General features: G+C 38.8%; 1 protein-coding gene across 1 annotated transcript; it reads left to right on the top strand.

Moving 5' to 3' along the window:
• Positions 1 to 8,100: 8,100 nt before the first annotated feature.
• C1GALT1C1 (C1GALT1 specific chaperone 1) lies at positions 8,101 to 13,075 on the top strand. The gene is made up of 2 exons (XM_082680631.1): positions 8,101 to 8,221; positions 10,303 to 13,075. Exon 2 carries the CDS (start codon positions 10,308 to 10,310, stop codon positions 11,262 to 11,264), a length of 957 nt encoding a protein of 318 aa, XP_082536757.1. The 5' UTR covers positions 8,101 to 8,221; positions 10,303 to 10,307; the 3' UTR covers positions 11,265 to 13,075.
• Positions 13,076 to 18,143: the final 5,068 nt, after the last annotated feature.

Here is an 18,143-nt window from a genome sequence, read left to right as displayed (position 1 = left end):
CACCACATTTCCTCTAAGGAGTTCTTTTGGTTCAAATATCCTCTACTAGCTTTACTGACATGACATCAAACTCCCCAGTTTTTGAGTGACCTCCATTGTTCCATAACTGTCACATAAACAAAAAACTTTTAATTATGGATATTTTCAAACACACACAAAAGTATAGAAAATAGTGCAATGAAGTTCCAGGTAGCTACTACTCAGCTTCAGCAATTACATTTGCCTATCTCAATCATCACTTTTAAATTTTCTTTCTCGATTTAGAGGAAATTTTGAGCATTAGATTCTAACTAGGAATACAGCCAAATTCATATTCTCACTTGAAATAAAGCTGTCACCTAAGTAGCAGTTATCTAGTTAAAATCAAAGAGCATCCCCATTTCCATCTCTAACCAACCTGCTTTCTAACTCCCTCTCCTCCTGCCCCTGAGCTGCAACTGGCACTTGTCCCAGCTAACTGGTCTAATCCTTTCAACTACTTAAATGTAGGACAGGAGGACTTTGAGAATAGATTTGCTTAGCATACTGCAGAAGAGGCAAAATTGCCCTCTGACCACTGCATCCCAGGGCAATTCCATTTCAATTCTTCAACTTCTGTAGAAGTGAACAAATAACAGCATTGGAATAAAGCTTATTTTTCAGAACTTTTGTTCAAAGCTCAGTGTAAAAGTATGCCCACGTCTATCCATGTGAAAGTGGATATTACACAAAGTAGGCAAGAAGAGCAAGGCTCAGAGGGAATAAGATGGAAGATTAAGTTATGGATCAAGGGAAAGGAAGTAATGTTTCTAGGCTCCCTCTGGGAGACTTTATCTCCTTTATCTTCCCAGCAACTTCAGGTATAATCTAATTCCCATTTTACATATGAGGAAACTGAGGAAATTCAAACCTCAGAAGTCCTATGGCTCAAGACACCAGTTTGTTAATGTTGCAGGAGGAACTGAATCTGATCTATTTGACTCCAGAGCCATGCCTTTCTAAGTCAGGAGCACTGGAAATTGGTTGGGATCCCCAGGACAATCCTTTCTGAGGCTTGAGCCTGCAAACAAATACCACTTTGTAATAAGACTTTCTCTCTTTCTCACCAGATGGTCCCCTAAATTAGTTGAAGCCTGTGGGCCTTAAATATAAAATAGGCAGATGCATCTTGATTATAATACAGCAGTTTGGTTTTAGTTGCAAGTGTTATGCTTAAAATGCAAGAATGTGATTGATTTACAGAATTTTTTTTAAAGGATAGGGGTTTTTTTGTGCTTGGCCAGCCCAGCTCCTGAATGCCTGGCTGCTCTCCAAAACAGACAGAACTACACCTAGGCAGGCCACCAAAAGTAAGGGTTCTATTTCTCTGGGACAGCCCTGAGCAACAGGACCTTCGCCCAATCCATACTGCTGATGCTGCCTCTATGAGACCCACCGGAGGCAGTTCTTGCTCTTCCTCCCTTAACCAGACTAGGCAAGAGGTATTTCGTCAAGAAGTCCCCAGCTTGCTGGAATAATATCCATCCAGCTCCTTCTTTGCCATTGGCATTTACCCTAGCCTGCCTGGATCTAGAAGCTGATCCCTCTGGACTAAAGATCGTGCCTCTTCTTCTCCAATGAGTTGAGGGGACAAGAGGCAGCTTTAAAACTTGCTTCTCTTTTACTCACACTTAGTATGCCTGTTTCGTCTGTATATAAAGACTCCACTCACCTACAGCTATGAAAAACCCCGCTCTAACTTTGGAACTGAGAAATCATTCTTTATTCAGACACGTGCTTCCTCCACAAAGCATAGCAGCTGGGTGCATTGGAGGCAGCAGTGAGGGTGCAGGATCCAGGAGGGATGGGGAAGAAAGCAATTCTGAAAGGGAGTGAGGAGCAGTCTCAGGGAAGGGAGATGTCATCAGAGGGTTAAGCAGGCAGCAGGAAGGAAGAGGAATTCACTATAGAGGAGAAATGGAGAAGGGACTAAGTACCAAGCACTATGCTAGATGCTTCACATATACCAAGTGAGGAGGGACTGGAAATGGAGAGAAATTTATGAATGCTATTAAACTAGTGCAGGCAAGAAGTAATTAGGGACTTAAGAGAGTGGTGGCAGTTTGAATGGGAAAGAGAGGACAGAAGCAGGATTCACTGTGAAGTGAGGCTCGGCCCGACTTAGCAATTGATTGGGTGTAGAGGTCAGGGAGAAGGAAGAAACCAAGAGCTTTGGTTTTCATAATAAGTGACTGGGAAGATAAGAGGAAATGATTGTCAGGAGATGGATTTAGACAAGGTTAATCAATTCAGTTTGGGGCCTATTTAAGCTCTTAAAATTTTTTGTTATGCAAATTTCAAAACAGACGAAAAGAGAGAATAGGATATTGAAGTCCCATATACCCACTACCTAACTCAACAATTATCAACTCACAGCCAATCAATACCCTTACCTATTCCTTCTCTCCCCAACGGGATTATTTTGAAGTAAATCCCGGACATCATATGATATTATCCATAAACACTTCAGTATGTATTTCTGAAAGATATTCCTAACATAGCCACATATAATTATCTCACCTAAAAAGGTAACATTAAGCCTTTAATGTCATCAAATACTTAATGTCATCAGTAATTATTCAAACTTCCTCAATCGGCCCCTTGTTTGTTTGATTTATATAGTTGATTGGTTAAAACCAGGATCCAGATAAACAGTCCCATTGAATGTAAGATTCTGTCTGAAACAGCCATATGGAGATATCAAGCAGGCAACTGAAATTTTGGGTCCAAAATTCAAGAGGTAGAGGCCAGAAATATAGATGTGGAAATCATCTTCCCAAAGAGAATCGTTGAAGCTATTTGAATAGATGAAGCTATTGAGTATGTATTAAAGGGGAAGAATATAACAATAAAAATGGCCCAAGGATAGAACCCTGGGGAAAAACTACATTTTGAAGAGAAGAAAGAGACTGAGGATGGGGACGAGGAGGGATTAGTCTGGGAAAGAAACAAGAAGCTGAAAAGTTGAAAAAGAAAACAAGATAGTGTTGTCCCCGGAACCAAGAAATGAAAGTGTTGCACAGAGGGAGGACCACACAATTTTCCTCACTCAATGTTTTCCCTCAAAAGAGCCTTGTACTAGGACTCAGTCCCTACTCTACTGTGTGACTTTCTAGCTGTGTTACAAGTTGAGCAAGTCACCTCCCTAAGTCCAAGATTCTTCAGATTTAAAAACAGATAAGACCAGTCCTGATTAACAGGCTGCTATGAGGATCAAATGAGAATGGAATCATGTGAAGAAGGCCTTTGTTAACTGCAAAGCACTGGACAACTAGGAGAGGCTGTTCGTTCAATACATCCTTATTGTTATTTTTATTAATTATGTGAAAATATAACTGCTGAGTGGAGGATTTAAAGTTTTTAATATTAGGAAATCCTGAATTTGAAAGGCCATGATTCTTCAAGAGTCTCAGATATAATAGCCGGCTCTTAGGAGCATCTATTGTGTGCTAGACACCTTTCTAAATCCTCCACATACCTTAACTCATTTGATCCTCAAAAAAAAATCTTATGAGATAGGTACTACTATTAACCTTGTTTTACAGATGAGGAAGCTAAGGCTGAGAGAAGTGACCTAAGTTGCCCTAGGTCACACAACTAGGAAAGTAGCTGAGCCAGAGCTTAAGCCAAGTCTTTCCTATGCCAGAGCCTGACTTCTTAATCACTACACCAAACTTCCTCTTAAAAATATGCCTTGGAAAATTAGAAGACCACCATATTGCAACCCTAATGAATTATGGATCTAGGCATCAATGGCAGCTACCATCACAAAGACAACCAGACAGGGCTTCCCTGGTGGCACAGTGGTTAAGACTCCACCTGCCAATGCAGGGGACACGGGTTCGAGCCCTGGTCCAGAAGATCCCACATGCCGCAGAGCAACTAAGCCCATGTGCCACAACTACTGAGCCTGTGCTCTAGAGCCCATGAGCCACAACTACTGAGCCTGCGTGCCACAACTACTGAAGCCTGCGCACCTACAGCCCATGCACTAAAACGAAGAGCAGCCCCTACTCGCCGCAACTAGAAGCCCGTGCACAGCAACAAAGACCCAATGCAGCCAAAAATAAACAAAACAAAATAAATAAAACATAAAAAAAAGACAACCAGACATAATGTTCCTGAAGGAAGCACATGCCACCACCTATGAGGTAATTTTGCACCCCCTCCCTCCCCCGCAAAAAATTGAACCTGAATCAAACAAAGCTTTTAGATTAGGGTTATGGTTGCCAGATGAATTTCAGGATGCCCAGTTAAAACTGAATTTCAGATAAACAACAAATAATATTTTTAGTGTAAGCATGTCCCATGCAATATTTAGTATGTCCCATACACTAAATTTGGGACACAGTTATACTAAAAAAGTATTCATTGTTTATCTGAAATTCAATTTTAACTGGGAACTCTGTATTTCTATTTGCTAAATCTGGCAACCCTACTTTAGATCCAACTACCCATTTATAAGGAACACAAACAGCAGAGAAACACATTAAAGGAACCAGAATAAGGCTATCTGCACCAGACTGGGTAAATGTACAAGACAAACAACCAGACTTCTTTAACAAAGAAATGTCAAGAGCGAGAGAGAAAGAGAAACCTATAGACTAAAGAGACTTAAAAGACACAAAACTCCATCACTATGTGTAGACTATTTAGATTCTGCTTCAGATTATTAAAATACCACGACACTTGTGATATTATTGGTAATTTGATCACTGTCAAGTAATTCCATAAGTATATTAAGGCATTATTCATTTTTTAGTTTTCTAGTGGTATTGTGGGTTTTTTTAAGAAGCCCTTATCTCTTATACATTTTGAAATGTTTATGGATGAAATGACATGTCCCAGAAGTGCTTCACAATAATATGGAAAGGAGGGAAGTGGAAAGAGTATAGATGTAATAAGATTGGCTTTGAATTGAGGATGTTGAAGCTTCCTTAAAAAGTACACGTGATTTCATTATACTTTTCTATTTCGGTATATGTTTGAAGTTCCCCATAATAAAAAAAGGCTTTTGAAAAAAACAATACCTAAAACAGAGCCTGACCTACTGTAAACACTTAATACATATTTGTTGGCAGGCAAATGGGTTTAATTTTAAAACAGGAAAGCTTCCAGATGGTCATCAAATGGAAAAACATTTTAAAATGAGATTGCAAGCATGAATATGCCTGAAAACACAAATGAGATTCATTTAGGGACCAAACTATACTCAAATGGAACCAATAATGAATTTGCTCAGACAAGGGAATTTGTTTATTAAAGATGAACAGTTGTGAAATTCTGGGCAGAAGAGGTTCATATATTATAGCTATTAATTTTGGTAAACACAGAAGACATTTTTAACCCTTCAAAAAGATGTTATGCAGAAAACAATCCACCTTAGATTTTCTTCAATATTTATTATTCCACTGAACTGTTGTAGAAAGTCATGTTAATTTCCCAAAGGCCTTTGGACAGATTTCGAAAATTTGAATGTTCAAATGCAAGTGATCGCCAATTACTAAAAATTAATGACTTCTCATGCTGAATAATGCATGCACTTGGCAGGAGGACTTTACCAAAAATGCAGTGTTGTCAGTTTTTAATGCAATCTTGCCTTAGCTGCTGGGTACATGAAGGCAACCAAATTCAAAAGCAACCCTCAGCCCCCCACACACAAGGAGCAGGTTAGTGTGTTTACTGAAGTGTTTAGTGCAGGTGAGATAAGCTGTTTATTTTATGCTTAATGTTACACTATATGGATGCACCGTAATTAATTCAACCATTCTCTTATTGATGGATATTTCCCACTATTATCAACAACAATGCATTTGACCTTATACATTTAGCCTTACATTCTGGTGCTTTAATTTCTGGGGGAGAGATTACAAGAAATGGGTTAGCTGGGCCAAAGAATATTTATAAATATTTTTAATTTTAGCAGAAACTAATTGCATGTATTTTTAAAATTAGGGCTACGATGTGGAATGGCATTTTAAAAATGAATCACCTAACTACAAATCAACCATCTCACTAACCTCACTTCAAATGCAAAGTATGTTTAAGCTCTGATTTAAGTAGAGAACTGGGTTCTTAGACAATCTCTCATTGACAGCACTTTTGGTGTTGAAAATTCCATGGTTTATTCTGTTTCAGAGCATCTTGTATCAGTACTTCCAGTTTGGTATTCCTTCCTGTACTAGAAGGAAGCAGCATCTTAAACTGACTCCTTGCCACTGTCTCTGAATTCTGAGTGCCATTTCTGTCTTTCCTTGGTCCCTTTTTGCAAGGAGAGACTGGCTGTCCGCACTCTTTAAAAGGTATTTTTATTGGTATCTTTTCCTCTTATTCTTTTTGTCCCTCTAATTTTAAAGATCTTTTTATTTGCTGTTCTTCAAATTCAAAAATAACAAATGCTTGTTATAACCAGTGAAACAAGGCAATAGGAGGATGTATAAACACAAAGCTAATCATCACACGTCGACCTCCTGATGTGATCAATATTAATAGCCTGCTGAGCAGCCTTCCACAACTCCCCTTGCTCATACAAACAGATCAAACATATGTGCACATATGTAAAATTCTGTTTGTTTTCACCAAAGTATAATCATACTATACACATTATTCTGCAACTTGTTTCACTTAACTCTCTCTCTCTCTCTCTATATATATATATACACACACATATATTTATATATATGTGACAATAGACAATATATGTTATTTAAGAAAATATAGTGGAGATACTCTGCAGTCATAAGTTCTTTTCCAGTTCTAGAATTAATTTTTGTATTCCTTTGGAGAACATACAACCATGTATTTGTAATGAATTGTTTAATGTCTTTCTTCCCTGCTAGACTGAGAGCTCCTTGAAGGCAGGGGGCTAATTTTGTTCACCACTATATCTCCAGAATTTAGGGTAGTGCTGCCAGGACAGTAATTGCCTTTATAAAATCTATTTGTTCATTGTTTCAGTGCTTCTTGAAACCTTCAGTCTACTTAAACTGGGTCATTGCCAATACTCAAATGTACGTGTCTTTAGGAACTCAGGCCTGAGTAAATCACCACTCAAAGTTATTTAGATGGAAACTGGTGACAGTACATTTTAAAAATTTGTAAGACTTCGTGCTTTTTAGCAAAAAAACCCTTTCTGCCACACAAAAAAAAATGAATTTTAAAGGACAGAGCACATGTTTAGCAGAAAGAGAGCTCTACACTTATAATTAGAGCTGAATTCTAGTCCCACCTCTGCCATTAATTACTGTGTGGCCTTTAGAAAGTTCCTTATCCTTTCTGGTCCTGGTTCATCTGTTGCTCTAACATTCATTAATTCCAAAACTATGTACTGTCCCCTGCGTGCGGCACTAGGTTAAGTGCTAGTGATACAGGGGTGAGTGATATAACAGCTAACAGTTAACGAATGCTTACTGCATGCTTGGCCTTTTGCTAATGGAGTCAAAGGCACTATCTCATTTAATCTTCCATGATAGCACTACCGTGATACTTTCTGTACTTTACAAAGGAGAAAACTGAGGCATAGCGAGGTAAAGTAACTTTCCCAGCATACCAAAGGACGCGGTGAAGACAGGATTGGAAGCCGGACAGTGAGGCTTCAGATGCCGTTCCAACAACCTTAGTGATCCTTGCCCTCATAATTCAACGACTATTGGCCTGCATTTAATCCCAGCCCAGTACTGGGTGGAGCGCCCTCTTGTCAATGGGAGGGTGCAGTGCCTCAGGTGCTTGTCAGAGAAACCATTGAGAGACCTGACACGATCTCAGTCAGGTGAAACACTACCTCGCTCTCGCAGTTTCCACAACCGGAAAATGAAGCGGTGGGACGTGTCAGCAGGTCGTACGCACGCACGCCTCTCTGGGCGTCCCATTGGGTACGGGTGAGCGTGCGGGTCACGCCAGCAGGACGCGCTTCTCTGAACTCGGCACGGGGCGGGGAGAAAGGGCGCGCTGCGTGCGCGCGGGCCCTTCCGACGTCGGCGCGGGCGGGCGGCTCCGCCTGGCCTAGGGCTCCTTTGCCCCGCCCCGCTGCCCGCGCCGTTGTGGCGTCTACTTCCGGGTCCTCACCACCTTTAGCGAAACCAACGAGAAGAAACCGCCTGCATGTAGAGCAGCCCGACCAGGAACGTATCCGAGTGGCGCGCGAACGTGAGAGGAAAGCCGTGCGCGGCTGCGCTTTACCGCCCCTGAGCCGCTCTAGACGCGGGTGAGTGCTGGGGCATCGGCTCGCACCTGGAGCTGCCCGCGGAGCAGCCCCCGGAGCGGCCTGACCCCGCCCCTCTCCGGGGAAGGCTTGGGCCCTGGCCCACTCCCAGCGTACTCCACGCGGTGTGTCCGGGCAGGTGCAGTGTGAGGAACAGTGAGGGGGCTAGTTAGAGCGCCTGCTTCCTAGAGGCGCTCCCTCGGCCCCTCCTTGGGGTGTTGAGATGACCATGTCTCTCCCTCACTTTTGTTCTCCATTTCATTCTCTTCCTTTTTCCATACTCCGCCCCAACCGCCTTCATCTAAAAGGATTCATCTCAAAAACCACTCCGGTCGTTTCTGCCTCGCTTGTGCTTGTGTGCGGTTTTAAGTTTCCCTTGCCTCTGCACCAAATATCCTATCATGTGCATCTCTAGATGCTACTCCTTAGAAAAATTTGTGCAAATGATTCATAAGTAGTATCCCCATCAGGAAGAATTCTGACATACATATACCATTATCAATCTAAGAGACACTAGTGAATTATTATATAATGGCCAGACATATTGAAAATTGTGTAATATGAAATGCCAAAATCCTATATAAAATAATTCATTTTGGAGTGCATCTGACAATTCTAAAACAAGCAGAGCTTGTTTCCTGTGAATTTTCTTTTCCTTATTAGAGCTGTGTTTGTTGACCAAGTTCTGTGAGTGACACAGGAAACCTGTCCTGCCTCTTTCCCACCCGACTTCCCACCCCTCCTTAGGAATTACATCTGTCAAGTTGTTCCACACGTTGTCCTTCTAAGGTAATGGAGGTCAAAGTCCATTTCCTCTAGAAGAAAACCAAGGGATGGTTTCCTTGTAGCAGTACGGTGATGCTGGATGCAAAATATCAATTATGGTTAACAGATCCTACATGTTTTTACATTTGTAGGAAAACAAGGTTATTCAGTAACTTTTTATTAAATTCTCAATAATATGGGTGGAAGCACTGTTGAAATCTTTATTCTGTAATAGAAAAACCATTAAACTGATGCCAGGATATCTGATTTCTAGTTCAGTTCTATTGCTGACTGTGACTTTGGGTCAGTTACCTAACCTCTGTGGACCCTCTGTTTCCCTATCTGTAAAATGAGAAAAGTGACATTAGATAGCTTCTAAGGCCACTTTCAACTTTAAGAAACAAAGGGAAAATCTAAGTAGCTCAGTAGAACATTCCTTGTGGAGATAGAAGGGAGATTGGGAAAATCTCAACAGTTGTATTTAATGTTGGGTTTTCTTTTAATTTCTAATTGAAATAAAAGTGTAGACTTTTCCCTTTTTACTTCCCCAAAGAATAAGAAAATGCCTTTGGAGGAAATAAAAATGTTCATTAATAGTCCCCAGATATGCCTATATTGACTCAGTTCTCATCCAAATAATTTAGCTATTTTCATTATGGGCTTTTATTATTATATATCAGTTAGTTGAGATACTGTATTGGAAACCATTTAGTCTTAGGAACAAAAGGGTAAATATTAACATATATGGTATCAATTCCAAGATGTACTCAAAACACCTAAGGACAGCAGCCATCAGTTAAATAAAGCACTAGGTTGAGAACAGAGGCCAGCACAGATACCATTGGTGATTTACCAATTGTATGTGGTTTTATCTGTTCAATTTAAGGTTTTGTTGTAAAAGTCCATTTACATCCACAGAGGTATTTAAATAATATAATGCAAGCTTGTGAAATGAAATTCCTTTAAAGAGAATGATGGACAGACAACCTCTGTAATATCAGTTTCTGGGGTTAGTGCTTTGGTTTAGTACTTGGTTAATTAAATCCCTATAGATGAAGTGCAAAAATAGCCTCCCAGAAAATTCTATGGCAGCAAGGTGTTGCTGCAAAGTTCCACTTTGTACTGAACAGTAATCAGGTATCATTGGAAGCAAAAAAATTCTTAAGACTCTCTTGTGCTACTTGCACTGACTCGATTTCAAGCTTGGGAGCCTTTTTTTTTTAACATTAAGAGCAAAATGTAAGTATGGGGGAATATCAAATCAAATCACTAGACTCCTTTTCTATTAAGTATCCTAAGGATCTTTTTCTTCTTTATAGGAAAAATGCTTTCTGAAAGCAGTTCATTTTTGAAGGGTGTAATGCTTGGAAGCATTTTCTGTGCCTTGATCACTATGCTAGGACACATTAGGATTGGTCATGGAAATAGAATGCACCACCATGAGCATCATCACCTACAAGCTCCTAATAAAGAAGATATCTTGAAAATTTCAGAGGATGAACGCATGGAGCTCAGTAAGAGCTTTCGAGTATACTGTATCATCCTTGTCAAACCCAAAGATGTGAGTCTCTGGGCTGCAGTGAAGGAGACTTGGACCAAACACTGTGACAAAGCAGAGTTCTTCAGTTCTGAAAATGTTAAAGTGTTTGAGTCAATTAACATGGAAACTAATGACATGTGGTTAATGATGAGAAAAGCTTACAAATACGCCTTTGATAAATATAGAGACCAATACAACTGGTTCTTCCTTGCACGCCCCACTACGTTTGCTATTATTGAAAACTTAAAGTACTTTTTGTTAAAAAAGGATCCATCACAACCTTTCTATCTAGGCCACACTATAAAATCTGGAGACCTCGAGTATGTGAGTATGGAAGGAGGAATTGTCTTAAGTGTAGAATCAATGAAAAGACTTAACAGCCTTCTCAGTATTCCTGAAAAGTGTCCTGAACAGGGAGGGATGATTTGGAAGATATCTGAAGATAAGCAGCTAGCAGTCTGCCTGAAATACGCTGGAGTATTTGCAGAAAATGCAGAAGATGCTGAAGGAAAAGATGTATTTAACACCAAGTCTGTTGGGCTTTTTATTAAAGAGGCAATGACTAATCACCCCAACCAGGTAGTAGAAGGATGTTGTTCAGATATGGCTGTTACTTTTAATGGACTGACGCCTAATCAGATGCATGTAATGATGTACGGGGTATACCGTCTTAGGGCATTTGGGCATATTTTCAATGATGCATTGGTTTTCCTACCTCCAAATGGTTCTGATAATGACTGAGAAGAAATAAGAGCATGTATATGATCACCGTGTAGGACATGTGGTGTTATTTGTAGTAACAACTGCATATCCAACACAGCAGAATGTTTCTTTTCTTTTTTTTTTCGTTTTCAGTTTGGTGGCACTGGTTTATTCACACATTGAAGTTTAGTAATACATTTTAAAATAGGGTAGGGTTTTTTCCCTTAAAACACACATGAGAATTTCAACTGTGTTGGAAAGAAATGTTTTAATAATAATAATTTTACAAATAAAGAATATATTTATAAATAATATATTTATGTGATAAATTCTAAATTATGAACATTAAAAATCTGTGTGGCACATGTTTTTGCTGATTGGTTAAAAAATTTAACATGTCTTTTCAGCTTTCTAAGATACGCAAATGAAATCTCTAGTTGTGAATTTGTGATTAAAGTAAAACTTTTAGCTGTGTGTTTCTGTTACTTCTAACGTTGGTTTATGTTCTAAGCCTTCGCAAGTGCCATGGATTTGCTTTCTCAAAATGCACAACCAAGCAATAAAGGGAATGTTCCCAACCACTGTTAAAGTGAAAGTTGAAATCTATCCCTGAGAGAAAAAGTGAAAATTAATTATAAAGGTTAATAATTTTCCTGGGAGCTAATTTAGTGGCCTCCCTCAGCATACACAATTTCAGTGTAACCCTCTGTACTTCTCTATGCAGATATTGAAGTTGGAGTGGTGACTGTAAAGAATGTAATGTCATTTAACTGTATTGTTTCCCAGTTAATCAAGCTCTCAGCTGTGGCTTGGATAAAAATATATCAGTTGAGATTTATTTACTCCTGCAGAGCAAACGAGTTCTGTGGAAGTCTTCTTTGAAGAACTCCTTTCGGAAGTCTGGCAGTTTCACTTACTTGAATTGAGTCTGTCCTGGCTTTTGTTTACCTGTTCAAATTTTTAGATTTTTCCCATGTTCATGATTGCACCATATCCAACAGTTTTTGGTGTGGAGGTCTTAACCTCACCATTCACCTTGGATTACTCTGCCATTTGCCTGATTTCGGTGGCTACCCAAAAGCTTTATGGATGGTGGATACAACAGCTTCTGTGTTTATAAATGTGTGAAACACTTGGAGCTGACTTGTCCTAAAATCAGGCCTGCACATGCCATATTAAGTCAGATCCATAAGCCCCCATAGGGTGTGAAACCATGACATTTTAGAGGTTAATTTTTCTTATAACTGGCTTCATGATGTTAATGGTCTCCTACAGCTTTTGCAAGCCAGAAAGAATTTCCTCAAGAGGGCCTCGGGCTTCAAATTATTGATCATCAGAGTAGTGTGTAAAACCCTTTGTTTTAATTTATAGATTTTCCTCACTGGGGCTCTTGATTAAAATGAAAGGTTATTAATTTTGAAAAATAATAAAACCCTTTTATCAAGCACCAAAATATGTGGTCTCAGATGTAATTACTACAAACCAAATCATATTCAGTGTGAGTGCAATGATAAACAGTATCTCACTGAGTGTGACACCCAGTTTACAAGTGTCACATTGCCCCCAACACCAGTATCTTAAAACTTTTTCTACTATATTTATCGCCTTCAATTACATTAGTGTATCAAGGTATAGTTGTAATAAATATATCAGAAAATGCATTCCATTGTTTGATTTCCTAGTGGGTACTAAAGTAACAATTGCTTTTTAAACCAAATTGATGCTCTTGATTGTATTTTTTTTTTTTTTTTTTTTTCGGTACACGGGCCTCTCACTGTTGTGGCCTCTCCCACTGCAGAGCACAGGCTCCGGACGCGCAGGCTCAGTGGCCATGGCTCACGGGCCCAGCCGTTCCGCGGCATGTGGGATCTTCCCGGACCGGGGCACGAACCCGTGTCCCCTGCATCGGCAGGCGGACTCTCAACCACTGCGCCACCAGGGAAGCCCTTGATTGTATTTTTATACATGAATATTCCTTTATAAAATGTTAGTTGTCTTAAATAATATGCTGTCTCCTTGAACTTATTTGTACCTAGTCTTGTAGATAAATTTGGAATCAGTAACACAGAAAATTGTGCTACAGAAGTCATGGTTACAGATTTGATCATCATGCATTCAACAGCCAAAAACTATAACCCTAACTCCACTCTGTTATTGGGAAGAGAGTCGGGAAGAGTGGAGGTCTAATGGGAATTGATCATGATTGTGAATATATTTTACATATGGCTGGGTAATGCCTACTATATTGGACAACACAGGTCTAACCAGTTCTGGAAGTGTGAGGCCCACTGGCTGAGATGTGAATGAGAGAAAACTTCAAGTTTCTTCTAAAAGTTATATTTATCTTTCTGGTTTTCTTGAATGCAGGGAGACTGCAACCTGACTTTCAGCAGGCCCCAGGCCATCTCCTTGCACAAGTTCAATCGCTAGACCTTCTTTCTCAAAACATTGGATTTGGAGCAAAATATAGATTAGACCCCTTGGCTTTTTTTTTAATGTAGCTAAAATACTGCTTGTGTATCAAATCTGATTTATAATGCCCAGATTCAGGGAACACCTGTATTAGAAAAGTTACTGAAAGCACAGAGTTTAGTAATGGTGTACCACTAATTGTCCACTCAGTTAAAGTATTGTGTTCCTTTTAGTGCTAGCTGACTTGGATTGATGCATTCAACGCATGTCTGAGTGTTTATGTGAAGAGCCTGTTTGTAAAAGTTTAACTTTCTTTTGGCATTCAAAGAAATTCAGGGAAGGTTTTGCCAACCTTCCCACCAAGGAGTCCCCCAAAGTCTAATGAAAAAATAATCACTCAATTCCAGTATCATCAAAGATAAAATACTATAAAGTGTTCAAAGGGTAATGGGGGAAATGACTTATTTAGAAAGTATGAAATAATGGTGTATGTCTGGGGTCTCTAGCATAATAGAAAGGAAAGTCCACTTTTATTAGTGTGGAATCTATATACTATACTACTCCTTGTATATATTGGGTATCTATGAGCTTAACACTAGACCTGGTATTTTGTGGAAAGCAAAAAGAGCCCAAACACATGATTCATACAGGGAGTCAAATAATCATTTCATGTAAGCTTTGCACGAGCAATAAAACAAGCCATTGTTTACTATTAGAATATGGTGGTCCTCTTTGCCTTAAAAGTCCTCAATTTGATAAGTGTTATTTCTCTTAACCCACATAATTCCCATTTCTTTGATAGTTTTCACTGATTCCATGCAAGGATGGCCACATTGGTTTTGCCATTGCTTTGGCAATTTAGTGAAAGCCCTGGCAGGAAGAGCAGGGCCTAAAAATAAGACTCAGATTTTCTATGAATGGATGGATGGATGGGAGTGAGGACGGATGCCATTAATTATGGGACAGGCTTGTGTTTGGAAAAAAGTAAGAAATGCTTCTAATGAGTGACTGATAAGAGACATCCACAAAGGTACTCAAAGTGCTGAATAAATGGGGATGTTCTAACAGTCAAAACACCAACCCCATACCATCTGAGGGGAAAAGGGGAAAAGTGGTCCTAACTTGATGAAGACTTTATTTTTTAATTAATTTTTACTGGAGTGTAGTTGATTACAATGTTGTGTTTCAGGTGTACGGCGAAGCGAATCACTTATACATATACATATATCCACTCTTTTTAAGATTCTTTTCCCATATAGGCCATTACAGAGTATTGAGTAGAGTTTCCTGTGCTATACAGTAGATCTTTATTAGTTATCTATTTTATATATAGTAGTGTGTATATGTCCATCCCAATCTCCCAACTTATCCCTCCCCCCAATGGAAGACTTTAAATACTGGCACTGAGAATCTTCTTTTCCATATTTGCCACTCTAAGGTATTCACCTCCAGAAGGAAGCTTCAGGGAATACTGCCTGTTCTCCATCCCAATGCCATCCAACAGAAATATAATGGGAGCCGCATGTGTAGTTTAAAATTTTCTAGTAGCCACATGAAAAAAGACAGAGGTGAAATTACTTTTAGTATTATATTTTACTTAACCCAATATATCCAAAATATTGTCATTTCAACATGTAATCAACAGAAAAAATGAGATAGTTTACATTCTTTTTTTTATTAAGTCTTCAAAATCCAGTGTGTATTTTACAGTAACAGCACAGATCTAACCAATTCCAGAAGTGTGAGACAACACCCCACCCCGGGGCTGTCATGTGAATGGGAGAAAACTTGAAGTTTCTTCTAAAAGGCCTGTTTATTTTTCTGGTTGTCTTGAAGGCTACGGAAATTGCAACCTGACTTTTAGCAGGCCCCAGGCCATCTCTTTGCATGAGTTCCATCACTGGATCTTCCTTCTCAAAATTAAGTCATTGGATCCTCCTTCTCAAAATTAACTCATTAGATCTGGAGTAAAATATTGATTAGACCCCTCAGCCTTTTTCCTTAGATTATAATTGAACCAAATTGCTCCTGTCAATTTTAATATTCACTAATCCTTTTCCCAACCTATCTTTTGGATGTATTGATAGTCACAAAGCAGCTGCTAGTTCTGCCTTTGCACTTACACTCTACCCTCATCTCCCCCACTTAACCAACCCTCCCCCTTGTATCCTTTTCTTTAAAAATCCAGGAAAGGCTTCTAAATGGTATAACCTTTAAATGGTCACAAATCACCTAGCCTGAAGGTGACAGAAAAAGTTCCGACCTCAGGACTAAGTTCAATTTCAAAAGATTCTCCCAGAATACCCTGCTAATGAAGAGGGAAACAGAACATTCCTCAGAAGCACACTGCAAGCAACCCAGTCTTACTGCATTCTAATCCTACCCATATTTTCCCACTGTGGAATAGAGGCTTGGCTAACTTACACTTCTCTACAATAGCCCATAAACAAAGATGGTGATGCAACTGTGGGCCAAGATTAACATTTTATGAAACGTGAGGGGAGATTTTCTGCAAAACAGGCATTGCGGGAGGGAGGTAGGGAGGTTTAAGCAAATTCTGAGTGTAAATTCTTTATACGTGAAGTATGAATGGAAGGTAGAAAATGTCTCTTCTAGCATGTAATCTCTTTGTCAAAGAATATTTCTCTTGACTGTTTTAACACTTTACCACTCAAGTATTTTTACAAGTTCTGAATTAATTCCAAGTGTTTTATGTATTTTTTCATATTTACATACCATCTTGCCTGAAGTTCTTGCTATTTTTTTTTACATCTTTATTGGAGTATAATTGCTTTACAATGGTGTGTTAGTTTCTGCTTTATAACAAAGTGAATCAGTTATACATATACATGTTCCCATATCTCTTCCATCTTGCGTCTCCCTCCCTCCCACCCTCCCTATCCCACCCCTCTAGGTGGTCACAAAGCACCAAGCTGATCTCCCTGAGCTGATCTCCCTGTGCTACGCGGCTGCTTCCCACAGCTATCTATTTTACATCTGGTAATGTATATATGTCCATGCCACGCTCTCACTTTGTCACAGCTTACCCTTCCCCCTCCCCATATCCTCAAGTCCATGCTCTAGTAGGTCTGTGTCTTTATTCGTGTCTTACCCCTAGGTTCTTCATGACTTTTTTTTTTTTTAGTTCTTGCTATTCTATTCAACCATGGTTAAATTTTAGAAAAATTCCAGCTTGTTCTAAAAACTGTTTACTTGCATATCAGTGATACTTAGCTTTATTATCAATAAATTAAAAGCTTAATTTTGAAATTTTGGTGCATTTTCAGGTGGCCTCTCATCTTCCTGAAGGTTGATACTTATTTGCTAAAGGCCTTACAGATGTTGAGATACTTAGCTTTTAATGCATTTGTATAAGCACATTTATAGATTTCAGAAAAATTGTCTAGAATTATCCTACTTTTAATGGTGAGAAAAGGATGCTGTGTTTAAATTTTATTTTAATATTAAAATATTAGATTTTTTAAAATAAAAAATATATGATAATGTAAAAATAAAAAAAACCAGGCTTTGCAATCAGGGACACTTAGGTTCAAATCCCAACTCTGCCATTTATTAGCAGTGTATCTTCAGGAAAGTTATATAACCCTTCTGGAGCCTTAGCTTCCTCACTTATCAAATGAGAATTAAAATCTACCTCATGGAATAGTCATAAAGATTAAGCAAGATATATAAGTAGAGCTTGTGCGTATAGGAATGTTATTTATTTCCCTTTCCCTCTGACCCATTTGAACAAGTTTAACTAGCACTTTACACAGTTAAATATGTATCAATCCTTTTATTAAGTATCTTTCTGGTAAAATATTAAAATATTGATGTGAATAACAGCTGGTATTGAATATTCAAAGTCACAAGGGAACTCCTTAATTAATAGTTCTAAGATAACATCTGTACATTGAATCTGTGCCATGCAATAAAACAGCTCTTCCTCAAGCAGCTTTTTAATAAAGTAAATATTTTTTAAGGAGAAATTTGGAAGTTGCTTTTAAGAACATTAACTTAGAACATATTCCCCCTTCACAGTAAATTAGACATTATTGGAGCCGAAATTGCCCAAATCAGTATGGTTTCTATCTCCTCACACTTTAATCAAGATGCTTCTATTTATATTGACAAAAACCACTGCTTAAGTGACACTCTTGCATCCCCAGTAAATGCATCTGGGCATTCGGTACTTGAGAGAGAATTGGATTTGACAACACCCAGAAGCTCACGAGGCCATGTGCCTTCTTTCAGACCTCTGCATTTGGGAGCAAGAAAGCAGAATTACTTTGTGGACTCCTTTCAAAACATTTTACAAAATATAAAATTTTTATCTTGTAAAGCACAAAATAAGTGCAGTGTAAGTTTCCAAGTTTTTACTGTATTTTAACCCCTACTTTTTTTAAAACAATAAAGCATTGCCAGTGAAAAATATCTTCCAGTCATGTGCATTTTTGAAAGCGATTTAGGAGATAGAGATTAATTTGATGGGTTAGAGACTGCTGT

The sequence above is a fragment of the Grampus griseus genome (genome assembly GCF_964374135.1).
Source record: "Grampus griseus genome assembly, chromosome: X".
In the NCBI taxonomy this organism is placed as follows: Eukaryota; Metazoa; Chordata; class Mammalia; order Artiodactyla; family Delphinidae; genus Grampus; species Grampus griseus.
Note: the sequence above shows the minus strand (reverse complement) of the source record. Positions and strands in the feature narration are given on the sequence as shown.